The sequence below is a fragment of the Phyllostomus hastatus genome, unplaced genomic scaffold (assembly GCF_019186645.2).
Source record: "Phyllostomus hastatus isolate PE091 unplaced genomic scaffold, TTU_PhHast_1.1 phas_contig_86, whole genome shotgun sequence".
NCBI classification, from domain to species: Eukaryota; Metazoa; Chordata; class Mammalia; order Chiroptera; family Phyllostomidae; genus Phyllostomus; species Phyllostomus hastatus.
The window spans coordinates 34,399,114-34,412,002 of NW_025333977.1; the positions used below are offsets into that span (position 1 = coordinate 34,399,114).

Genomic DNA, 12,889 nt, shown 5'->3' on the forward strand with positions numbered 1-12,889 from the left:
TAAACAATATATGGTTGAAGATTGAGCTCCTATGGGTACTGTTTTGTTTAATTTGTTGAAACTAAATTAAAGCAAATTGAATCTGACCTGGAATTGAGAACTTTGGTTCTAACTCTTATTCTGGGTGACCTTGGGCAAGTCACTGAGGTCTTCTGGACTTAGTGTTCTCATGTGTAAAATGGATAGGAGTTGGATTTAATAGTGTCTAAGGTGTTTCCCAGGTTTAAAATATCTACAAAATTAAGCAACCACTAGCAGGTGCAGCAAATCTTTGGTTTAATTTCTTAGAGAATTAAAAATCCAAATTGATGATTTACCATTTTTCTTTTTCTGAATAAGCTGGTAGTTCCTGTTTTTGATAAATTATTTAAAAAAACTGGGAATATATCCCCTCCACCCAAATATCAGGATTAGAAGGACAACAAGCCAATTATATGTTTGAAGCTGTTAGGGGCAGGGTCAGTAGGAGGAATCCCCATGTGCTCATGTCCCCTGAGGTTGAAAAACAACCTCTTAAAATGCAGAACAGTCACAGGGATGTACAGTACAGCATAGGGAATACAGTCAATAATATTCTAATAACTGTATGGTGTCAGATGAGTACAAGACTTATCAGGATGATCACTTAGTAAGTTATAAGATGTCTAATCACTGGGATGTATACCTGAACCTTATATAATATTATATGTCAACTCTAATTGAAAGAATAAAAATGATTACAAAAAGAAACTAAATACTGGAAAGGCTAATGAAGGTCATTTAATCAACAGACATCTGATGCTCTAATCTCCTCTGTAGTGTCTCCGCCAACACTGCCCACACAGTTCTAAGGGGAAAAAATTCAGTTGCTTTGAAGTCAATTCTGCTTCATCTTGGGAAGGTTTGACCATTAGGAACCAGTGTATTTCTTAATTTAAACTAAAGTCTTTCTTTAAATGATTTCCTCTGGTTAGTCCTAGGGCTGCTTCTTGAAGCGATTTAAAATTAACTTAACACCTCCTCCCCACAATAGCACTGTAGCTATTTTAATAAAATTAACCTGCTTTCACCTTTCCCTGAGTCTGCTCTTCTCCAGTACATATGCATAGTATTTTCAGCCATTCCAGGCTGTGAGGCTCCTCACCATTCAGGTGGCACTGCTCACAATAGTTACAGTTTGTTCCTATCCGTGGTAAAGTGTGGTCTCAGAAATGAATTCAGTTCTCTAGACAGGTATGATCAGGGCAGGACAGAATGTGGATATCAGTTTACCTTACTAGGCACAGCGAGTCTATTAATATTAATACATTCTAAGATCACAATCAGGTGTCTGGTTAAATAAAATGTATATGCACTCAAAAGAAATCTCTGCAAACACTAAAAACCATATTTCTGAAAAGTACGGCATGGTATGGGAACACATGACACAGTATATTGTGTGTTAGCTAGTCTCCGAGGCTGGCTGTCATCAGCTTTCCCCCTCCCCGTGTGAGTCATTCTCCCGAGACGCGGAGTCCTTTCCTTTACCACATTGAATCTGGGCCAGGCCCGGCACTGCTTTGGCTTATGTAATGTGGAGAGAGTTCCACTGAAAACCTCTGAGCTGAGGTGTTAAAAAGGCCTGGCAGCTGCCACTTTTACGCCATGGAACCCAGAGCCACATGTAAGAAGTCCAGGCTACCCTGGTGGGAAGAGAGGCCAACATGGAGAGGTCCTGGGAAAGGAGAAAGCCCTGGCAGGGGAAGCCCCCCTGGGGGACCACTGGGGAACCAGATGTGAGTGAAGAGCCCTACTGGACCACGTGAGGCATCTCACCCTGGCCCCAAACACTGTGGAGCAGGGGCTAGTCATCCCTCCTGTGCCCTGTTTAGAGGCACGGGAGAAAACACAGTGGTTGCTTTAACCCACTTAGTTTTGATGTTGTTTTGATGCAGCAATAGATACCTGAAGCATATTGTTAGGGTGAAGAAAACAACATACAAATAGCCTAAAATATATACTTTTTATATAATATTAGTGGTTATCACCGGAGATAGGATTATAGGTAGCTTTAAGTTTCATCTTCTGGTTTTTCAAAATTTTTACACTTGTTTTTATTTTGTAACAAAAAATTTCTTAGTATCACATTATTTTTTTTGACTACTGATTCACATTAAGCTTATCACCAATTATATACATACGTATATACATATATGTGTGTATACATATAAAATAAATATGTATGTCTCCAAGGGCAGTTTAACATGGCTTCTTCTGCAATAAAAGGCCACCAAAGAAGGTACAGTGTTTCTGCTATATAAACAGAACACAGCAAGAGACACCTGTTTTCAAATTTTTGGGCTGTCCTACCCAGTAAACCCTGTGGGGAAAGTTATCAATTCTCAGGCTGTCCACTTTGGTTATTCCTGTTCATGTGGTTGTGGAAGAGCAGTTGCTATGGCAATGCAATCTGACTGAACACCAGAATGTGTCTAAAATTGGTATAAGTGCCTTTTTCAGGATTTCCTCTGAGATTAATCATTTTCCAGGAACTATTAGAACAATGGTGTCAAAACACCTCATCTAGTCCTAGGACATGGACAAAATGAGGAAGGGTCAGAGAAGGACAGAGCTGGTGGTGCAAAGACCAAACCACAAAGGGGCTACTTCCTACCAGATACTCTGGTTTCTTTTCACCCCCTTCCTCTTCAATGGCTTTGCCACCTTTGGACCCCTCGGTCCCCTAGCTCCCTCAACCCTATACTCTTGTTCACTAGTTGTCTTGCTGTGTTTTCTCTTTGTGTCTCCTACTAACTCTTTTCCCTTTTCTGATGCCCAATAGTAGGCATATTCTAAATCCAGATCTCCATCCTCTCAGTTCTTTCCTCACTTTCTTGCTCTCTGAAGTGTCTTTATTCTTACTTTTTTTTCTTTCCTTGCTGTCTCCACACAAGGATTCCTGAGTCAGAGCTGTAGTCTAACCCTTCATGCCCACCCAACCCTACCACCTACCTTCCTGAGGCCCACAGGATTTCCCACTCAGAAAGTAGCATCTCTCAGGATAGGGTCCTACTTACTTTTCCATTTCTTTCCCTGACTCCCCCCATGCCACCCACCAACATGGACTCTATAGGTCCCCAGCCTTGGAACTGCTTGCAGTTCTTGAAAGCTACCTTGATGACTTTCTCACCTTGCTACCTTACCCAAGTCACGTCCTCTGCCTGGAACGTCCTCCCCATCCTCCCTCCTATTAGTGATTCTGGAGTCTGGAAGCAGCCCCCTCGGCTGTGCTAGATCTCCTCCTTTGTGCTCCCCACTCCTCAGCACCTATCACACTGATCATTGTTTGAGTCTTGTCTGTCGCCCCCTACTGGGCTGTGAGCTCTCCACAGCAGGATTTTCTCATTCATTGCTGGCTCCCTGGAGCCTGACACATATGAATGCATAAGTGGACGCCTGTCATCATCATCTCAAAATCAACATTACCAAACCATCCCCACCAGCCCTGCATCCTAATGTTGCCATTTCCCACAGATTCACAGGCTTTGAGGTATCTTTGTTGGCTTCCTTTTGTTCCATAAGTTTTGATGACACTTCCACTGCAATTTTCCACAAATTAGCATTTATTCATTGCCACATTCATCAGCTTAGTTCTGTTCCTCAGCTAGACTAGATTTCATCCAAAGGCTGCTGCCAGACCTCCCTGAACTGGCAGCTTCCTCGACCAGGCCACCCTGCATACAACCACCAAATTCATGGCTCTCAGTTTTGCCACCTTGGTCAACAGGCCATGCTTTGCCATGCAGGGCCAAGGCTGTCTGCTTTCCCCATCTCTCTTATGTCCTCCTCCCCACCTCCTGCTTCCCTTCTCCATGTAGCCCAGAAGTTCTCCTTACTACCCCCACATATGCCTCTCTTTGTGTCCCTCTACCTTTGCCTCCATTGTTTCTACTTCCTGTCCTCCCACCATCTACAAGTCACATTTAAATTGTCTTTCCTTCATAGAATTCACCCAGTGAAACCCTCTGTTATGGGTTAAGTTGTATCCACCCCATCACAATTTATATGTCAAAGTCCTAACACCTAGTACCTTAGAATGTGACTTTATTTGGAAGTTGTGTCATCGCAAATGTAAAAGTTAAAATGAGGTCACACTTTGGTAGGGTGGGTCCATTCCAATATGACTATGTTCATATAAAAAGGGAAATTTGTATTTTTCTTTAAAAGACTATTTATTTTTAGGGAGAGGAAGTGAGAAAGAAAAACATCAATGTGTGGTTGCCTCTTGTGCTCCCCCTACTGGGGACCTGGCCTGCAACCCAAGCAAGTGTCCTAGACTGGGAATTGAACCAGCAACCTCTTGGTTTGCAGGCTGGCACTCAATCTACTGAGCCACACCAACCAGGGAGTTGAACACTAAGACACACATACAGGGAAAATGCCTGTGAAGAGATAAAAGGAGAAGACAGCCAAGGAGATGAACCTGAAGCAGATCCTCCCTCACAGCCTTCAGAAGGAACCAATCGTGCCTACGTCTTGACTTTGGACTTCTAGCCTCTAGAACTGTGAGATACTTTCTGTTGTTCTAAGCCACCCAGATTGTGGTACTTTGTCACAGTAGCCTAGAAAACGAATACACCTTCCCATACCAATCTTCGCTGGCTTCAATTCCCTTCTCGGATATGCCCTCAGTTTAGCCACCTCAGCTACAGTCCTTGCCCTCTGCCTTAAATCTGTTCTCTGCTGGTGTCAGGGGCACATTTCTGACTCTGTGACAAGCTTCTGATTCCTCAAGGATAAGCCTTGTGCTTCTTTTTCTTTTGTGCTTCTTTTTCATCCTCCAGAGGGCCTGGTACTTTGCTGATCTATAGAACAGACTGAATTAAATGGAGTTTACCCTGGAGGGCAACGCCTTGCTCCTTGTCAGTACATTATTGAGTTTCTCTAAATCCATTGAGGTTGGACAAGAGGCCATGGGCTCCAGTGTACCAGGAGAGAGACTGGCCAGTAAGTTTCAGAACTCCTATTGACCCTGGGGAGTATTTGGGCCAGGAACCACAGGGAGAGATCATCTAGTCCAACTCTGTCATTTTGCAGAAGAGGATGCTGAGGCCCCAGATGGTTTAAAGCTATCAAATCACAAAAAGCAAGAGCTGGAGCTGACACTGAACCTGATCTTCTGACTCCCAGACCAGTGATATGGACTGGGGTATCTGCATCGTGGGAGGGGGGCAGGTTGCCCAATGGGCTTCATAAGGTGACCTGGGCAAGCTCTGTAGGGCAGATCAGCATGCTGCAGACCTAGTGATTTACAAAAGTACAATGATTGTGAAGGGAGAGGTGATTTAGAACAAAGGGGTAGGACCAGCAGTGCAGGTGAGAGCTCTGAAGACAGAGGGTTACAAAGTGATGCCAATGCACAATCGTGATGGTCACTCTGTGTGTGCAGAGTGTAGCAGTCAGTTGGCATTCTGCCACAGCCGGGGGAAATTCCTGTCGCCAGCCAGGAGATGCCTGGGGGGCAGGGGGGCAACGGGGGCAGACAGCTGGGTGCCAGCTTGTGAATGTAGGTGTAGTCGCCCCTGTGTCTTGATGCACTGAAATTGTTTCTGGGTGTAACGAATGAAACCAAGAGCCCCACTCAAAAGCCCAGACTTTTCCAGAACAAAGTCAAGAAACAGATATGCATCAGAATTCTTTATCTTACTCTGAAAAAAGATGATTACAAACAGAGTGTATGTTAGAGCACACAGTCAACATTGTGACCATGCAGCCTGCAGTTCTTCAGAATTATGCTCTGAAGAGGTTCTAATGACCTGAGGAAATATTTACAATAGTATGTTGGGTGGAAAATGCAGGCTTACAAGAAAAGGTAGATTCAGGAACTCAGCCACAGGGAGCAATGAACACAGAAGGGATGTGTCCAAAATGTGCACAGAGTTTAGCTGTGATTTTTTTCAACTTACTCTTTATTTTTTCTCCTGTATATTCCAAATACCTATGTTAAGAATGTATCATTTATAAACTGTAAAGATCATTGTTTTTATGTTTAAGACATTAATTCTGTGTTTTTAAGAAAATATAAGCTGCCATGGATGGGTGGCTCAGTTGGTTGGAGCATCCCCCATACACCAAAAGGTTGTGGGTTCAATTCTCGGTCAGGGCACATACCTAGGTTGAGGGTTTGACCCCTGGTTGGGATGCCTACCGGAGGCAACTGATTGGTGTTTTTCTCTCACATCAATGTTTCTCTGTCTCCCTCTCTCTCTCCCTTTCTCCCCCTACCTTCCACTCTCCAAAAAAACCCAATAAATATATCCTCAGGAGAGGATAAAAAATACAAAGAAAAGAAAATATAAGCTGTCAGGTGTGACTTTATTTTCTGTGGCCTTCTGCTCTGCTCTCCAGAAATGTTCTCCCCAACCAAGAAGAAATCCCACCCCAGATGGGTTAATTAATTTACTCACATTCTAAATATTTCTGGAGTTGGTCAAATTCTTCAGGAGCGAGGGAGACCCAGCGTTCTTCACTCATCTTGAAGCTGGATACGAACACTTGAGGCTGAGGATGGAGTTTTGTTCACCAGGGTGAAACCGTGGCCCAGCCCAGGACCCGGCTCATTGCAGGTATGTGATGGACAAGCCCTTCGGGAGAGGCGTCAGGGACCCAAGTGTCTATGGCAGTGGTGGGCCCCTCCCAGCAGGTGAGTGAAGGCCTCTGCTATTCCTCAGGGAACATCCTATCTGTAGTCAAGGTAAATTCAGAAATCCTTGCTTTTCCTGGGAAGAAATAGAAAAGACATGGTGAATGTGAGTGTTTGAACACATAGCCATCTTTTCTTATTTAAAAAATCTCCAAATTTTCTTTGCTGAAAGGTTTTAGGAGGTAATGGTTCTCAAGGGAAGGGTGCTTCCTCAGGGAGGTCTGAAGTGGACACAGACCAGACCAGCAGGACTCCAGACAAGTGGCTGACGAGGGTGGGGATGGGTGGCCTGTGGAAGTAGGTGGCCATACTTTTAAGCTCTGGGAAATTTTAAATGTCTCCCATGGAAGGTGGTAGTAGAGACAACTAAGGACATCCTCAAGGCATGAAAATGCCTCAGGCTACTGTGTGCCCCATGTGTAAGTGCAAGTACAGTAGCCTATGTGGGTGATTTGAAAGGTGAGCCACTCTCTCTTCCACTGACTTCTAAATTCCACCATTGAACTTCCTCTGATGAGTCACTCTGGAAATTCAAATACCCCCCAAGGCTGGCTAACTTCCTAGTGACTGAAGCAGTTCTCTTTCCTCTCAGAACTACAAAAAAAAATAGCAATCAGAGGACAGGCCTGTGGACACCAGTGCAGAAGATCCTGAGGGAGGAGAGGGGGAGGGATTAGACAAACACTTAACATCTTTTTCTTTGAGCCCCTCCTAGCTCTGTGGCTCTTATTGCCAGTCACTGAATCAGTTTAGTGGGCTAGGAGATTCATGTGGTGGGCCAGGCCGGCACTTAATAACATGAAATAGATGAGGAAAGAATGGAATGGAATGAAACGAAGTTGAAAATAAGAGTCTACCTCCTTTCTGTTATATATACATGTGTATAATAATCATAATGTAAAATGTATTTCTTATTCTGAGTTGAGGTTAAAAAATGTTGAAAAGACACCAATCTAATAGGAGGACACATTAAAGACTGATATTACCAAAGCACAAGCTCAGTTTCAGTAAGAGAGGACCCATTATGGAGTGTCAGACTTCAAGGCAAGTCTGGGGAGCCTGGAGCGTATGAGGAACGGCGGAGGGGCTGGAGACCAATTTGTGCAGTTTTCTGGTGGAGGGAACCTGCAAGGCTAAACTACAGCTGAGGGAAGATGTTGGAGGGAGATTTGGGCTATGCAAAGAAGACCTTTCACCGATCAGAGCTCTCCAAGAGTAGGTGGGAATGCATGACAAGGGAGTGAGATGCCTGCGTACCCTGGAGCATCTAAGTTCTAGTTTCTGTCCTTAAAAAGTCCAGTTCTCTCCGGAATCCACTGACCAGCTGGATTCTGCTTCTTGGCACCTGCTCTTATCAAAGTCCCCAGCTCCCTAATTGCCAAATCAAATAGCACCTTGCAGGCCTTCCTTGTTTCATTTGCTCTCTCTGCAAACCTTGCCATGGCAGAAAACAACCCTTGTGAGCCTCTTTTATCTTTGTAAGTGTTCCTCCTCCGTCTCTTTCTGCCTCTTCTTTTCTACCATTAAATATTAGGTGTTTCCAGAATACCATCCTGAGACTTCTCCCTCTACATCACCTCCTTGAAAGCTCCCATCCTCCTCCACAGATTCAGTGACTTCCTGTCATGCTGCTAGGGTCCTGCACTCTTTCTCCACTCCAATCTGAATTTACAACTGTCACTGTGACTCCTATGTCCCAAAGCACTCCAAATCGGCACTTTCCCAGGCCCACAACCTGCTTCTCATCTGCATTCTGGCTGTGCCCTGAGAGGAGCCAGTACTCAGCTGGAGCACCTCCCCCTTTCTTTCCTGCCAAACCCCTGGCACCAGTCCCAGAGTGTGACTGTCCACTGTGTGTTCCCTCCTCTTCATCACACTGGCCGGTTCATTAACTCAGACCCCCACCTTTTTTCTCCTGGTCTCTGTCAACAGCCTCCTCTTGGTCTCCCTGCCTTGAGTTTTGCTCTCCTCCTTTTGCCCGGCTCTAAATTGCCAACCAGATCATATCTCTTTGGGTAATAAAACTCTTCAGTGGTTTCCTTTGCCTATACAATAAAATGTAATCATCTTTTCATGGTACACAGAGCTCTTTATGATCTGATTGTTGTTTCAGTCCAAAATTGAGGAGTGACCTTTAAAAACATTTTCCATCACCCCAGGGAACTTAACATCACAACTGGTATTACCACTGCTGCTGAACACTTATTTTACACTGTGTTGTATGCTTTACATATGTTATCTCATGTAGTCCTCAACAACCATGTAAAGTAGCACTGCCTTCCCTCTTTTTAGATGACAAAGATGAGGCAAAGCACTTAGTGGATATGGTGAGGAGAAAGAAGGAACCCCCCAGTGCTTTTGTACAAGAATGCCTCTCTGATATATTGTTCTGCATACTTTCAGAAGCTCAGAGCTCTAAGAGGGCCCAGAGACACACGACATGATGGAACACCATGGAACTCAAAATCAGAAGGCAGGAGACCTGAATCTTGGCTATAACTCTTGTAGCTATTTAACTTTAGGCCTTTTTTTGGTTTCTTAAACCTTGGCTTCTTTATCTCAAAAGTGAAAATACTAATAAAAATTTCACTGAGTTAGTGTTAGAGTTAACTGAGTTAATATATGCAAAAAACCCTACCCCCAAACCCCACCTAGCACAATGCCTATCACACTGTGGGAACTCAATAAATAATGATTGTTATTATCCTATTGCAAACACAGTACAGCATTATGACTTAAACAACCAGCTGACAAGCAGTTGGGTAAATACAAAGTCTCTGTGTTGTGCTAAAGATTTCTGAACTTGATCTTATCCTGCTCCAGGTTGTGGTAATTTAGTGATTGCTTATCGAACTCTTATCCACTAGTTTAGCATCCACTGATGGTGCTTTCCAGGATTAATTATTACAATGATAGTGAATTCCTAATTCCATTGTTCCTTCTAGATTTATTAGTTGGGATTCTACTGTTAGGAAGAGTTTTTTCTTCTTTATTTTTACATCAATTTAAAAAATATTTTAATTTATACTATAAATACTATATACAGTATAAGTATGTAAAATGTAAATGTAATATATAAATATGCAAATAATATTTCTATAAATATGTATAAATGTACATTGTATTTAGATAGTATACATTTATTTATACTAATGGCTTCTTATGTTATTCAATGGGTTATAGTTCATTACTATCATTATGTGTTTTGATTCTTGAGTTGTCCCAGATTTGGTCAGTGAAAGTTCATTTGAAGTGGTTCTTTGTTCTCTAGACATAGTCCCATCATTCTTTGAGCATATTTTAATATTCTGGGACTACAAAATGTTTCAGGCTTATCTTGTCCTTCCTCAGTCCTAGTCCTAATATCAGTCATTTCCCAAGCCCTGATTCTTTTTAGTGGAGAATGGCATTTGAAACCAATGTGTGGGCACTAGTTGTGGTCATTGCTTCTAAGTCCTGTCAGGGACAGATTTAGGAAATATATGAAAGTATGTGTATACACACACACATCTCATCTCTGGCTATCTATTATCTATCTATCTATCTATCTACCTACCTACCTATCTATCCATCTATGTTAAAAAAAACCCCAAGTTCATACTCATATTTCCAAGTACAGCCCAACCCTACTATGTCAATTGTAGCCTTCCTCTTGTTCCATGTTTTTAAACTGCCTTCTAAAAAAAAAACACATCATTTCCATAATCTACAATGTACTTATTTGCTCAGTCCTGAGACACACAGGAAGTTGTTTCAGAACTGCAGCCGCCACATCCCTGTGGAAAAGAAAATGGAGCAGAAGATTTCTTTATGGTTCTTTTGTCTTTAGCCAACAGCACATTCTCAAAATACTATTTTTTAAAGTTATTTGGGTTAGTTCTTTCCCACTCCCATTAATTTCTGTTGGCATTTCACCTTAGGGTTTTTTTCTTTATTCCCATCAATTCTTTTTTAGTATGTTTCCAAAAGTCAGAACTTTATAAGAAGTTATTCTCAGAGAAGCATTTATTTTCTCCATTCTTTCACTCTGTTTCCATTCCCTTTTCCACCTTATCCCTCCTCACTCCTTCTGGTTTCCAGTTTGCTTTTCTGTGTTTATTTTTGCATCAGCGAGCAGATTCATTGGTATTTTCTTATTTCTCCTTCTTTCTTACACAAAAAATAGCACATTATGTATGGATTGTCTTTCACACATTGTTTTGCTCATTTAACAATGTATCCTGTGAAACACTTCATAACTAATCATAATATCTTCTTCATTTAGAGCCAAATTTGACTCCAACACTTAACTGCTTAAGGCCTTCAGAGGACGCTCTTGGCCTCCAGGATAAAGAGCAGGTTCTTTTGCCAGTTACAGAAGATTATCTCTGGAAAAGCTCATTTCCCCATCCTCACCCCAATTACTTCCTGCCTCACATGCTCCACATCCCAGCCAAATCAACCTACTGTCTACTCTTAGCATGTAACAACGTGAATGGCACATGGTTGGACCTCATAAACATTAGTTAATGGACTAACAAACACATCATGCCTTTAATCTACCTGGGATGCCTTACCCTCCTGCCTTCCCATGACAAACCACTACTCATATATCTGGTTACACTTCTTTTCTATAGCTTTTTGAACTCTTTGAGAAAACTAAGTTGTTCTCTCAGCTGTGTTCCCTTAGATCCTCTGTATTTATTATGGTAGCTGATGGTCTTGTGTTAGAAACAGACACCCCAAAAATATTGGGTTGGACAAAAATTTCATTTGTTGTTTTCCATAAAATGTTCTAGTAGCACTTAGTTGTCTTTAACTTCATTCAGAACAATTTTGTTAGATTGTATGGTGACAGTTGTTATACCAGTGTGCATTAAAAAAACCTATCTAAATTGGTGAATATGTATGAAGCCATTTTAATATTGAAAATGGAAGAAAATAAGCAGTACTTTTGGCATATAATGTTTTATTATTTCAAGAAAGGTTGAAACACACACATGAAAAAAATTTGTGCAGTATACGGAGAAGGTGCTGTGACTGAACGTGTCAAAAGTGGTTTGCGAAGTTTCATGCTGGAGATTTCTCACTGGATGATGCTCCATGGTTGAATAGACCAGTTGAAGTTGATAGCAATCAAATCAAGATGTTAACTGAGAACCATAAACATTAAACCACATGGGTGATAGCCGACACACTAAAAATATCCAAATCAATAAAGTTATCGGTGAAAATGAAAAATGTGTCTTTTATTTTACAGAGAAAACAAAATATACTTTTTGGCCAACCCAATAATTAGCACCCAAGCAGTAAGAATAGTGGCACAGCTATGTGCCGGGAAGTATGGGCCATCTAATGTATCTGGAGCAGGCACAGGGGAGTGGGAAAAGATTCCTGAAGGAACTGAGGAGGGGTAACAAGATAAAAAGATATATGTTGCAGTAACTCAACAAATGTTCATGTTATCATCACTTATGCTCCACTGTAGCTCAGAGTTCAACTTCCTGGTGAATGGAGCTGCACCATTCTTTATTTCTGTCAGGGAAGGTGAGAGGCTTGCAGTGCTGCCTGACTCTGTAAACGGTACCTGCTGACTGGGCTCTCCCACGAAGGCCCCCTCCGATTCTCTGGCCTTTGATAGAGAAGACAGCTACCATACAAGAGGGCTTGCTCCTGCCGACATCACCCGCATTTCCCTTTCAGCAGCCTGCCCTATCACTCCTGTCTTAGGTCCTCTTGACAGAATGAACAGTCATTTTATTACCACCCCGAACATCTTTCCTGACAGAAAAAAATGTAATAGCATTTTCTAAATAACACTCAGATTAGATATTGTCAGGCTTGGATGGAAGAAGAGTGTTTTCTGTCCCTGCAGTCCCACTCTGCACAATACTTGCAGCTCCCTGGGCCTCAGTTTCCTTGACTATAAAATGAGGGGGTGGGAATAATGGCTTCTGACTTATTTTTTAGCTCTGCAATTTCATATACTGGATCAAACTCTATTTGTTCTGAACAGATGTCAGCATGGAAATCTTAAGTCAGGAGGAAGACGGCAAATTCAATGGGTATTGAATTGCACCCCAGGTCTCTATTCATTTGAATGAATCAGCCATAGCCAATTATCCAGGAACAAACACCTCTTCATCTCCTCTTTGCTCTCATAAAAACATTAATTCATGAATATGGCATCAGATTGGGGGAGTTTATTTGTATGCCTCTGATGATTTATAACAAAACCATAATGAGCAT

At 42.2% G+C, this 12,889-nt stretch overlaps 1 protein-coding gene across 7 annotated transcripts in view; it reads right to left on the reverse strand.

The window, feature by feature from the left end:
* The window catches only part of DGKG (diacylglycerol kinase gamma), a 191,480-nt gene that overhangs the window by 149,669 nt on the left and 28,922 nt on the right, over positions 1–12,889 (reverse strand). For all 7 annotated transcript variants that reach the window (XR_006787179.1, XR_006787181.1, XR_006787180.1 and 4 more), the window contains exon 2: positions 6,426–6,737. Coding sequence is in view for 1 of the 7 variants with exons in the window: in XM_045851421.1 (XP_045707377.1) it covers positions 6,426–6,492 (67 nt within the window). In the remaining 6 variants the exon portion in view is untranslated. The remainder of the gene's footprint in view (positions 1–6,425; positions 6,738–12,889) is intronic.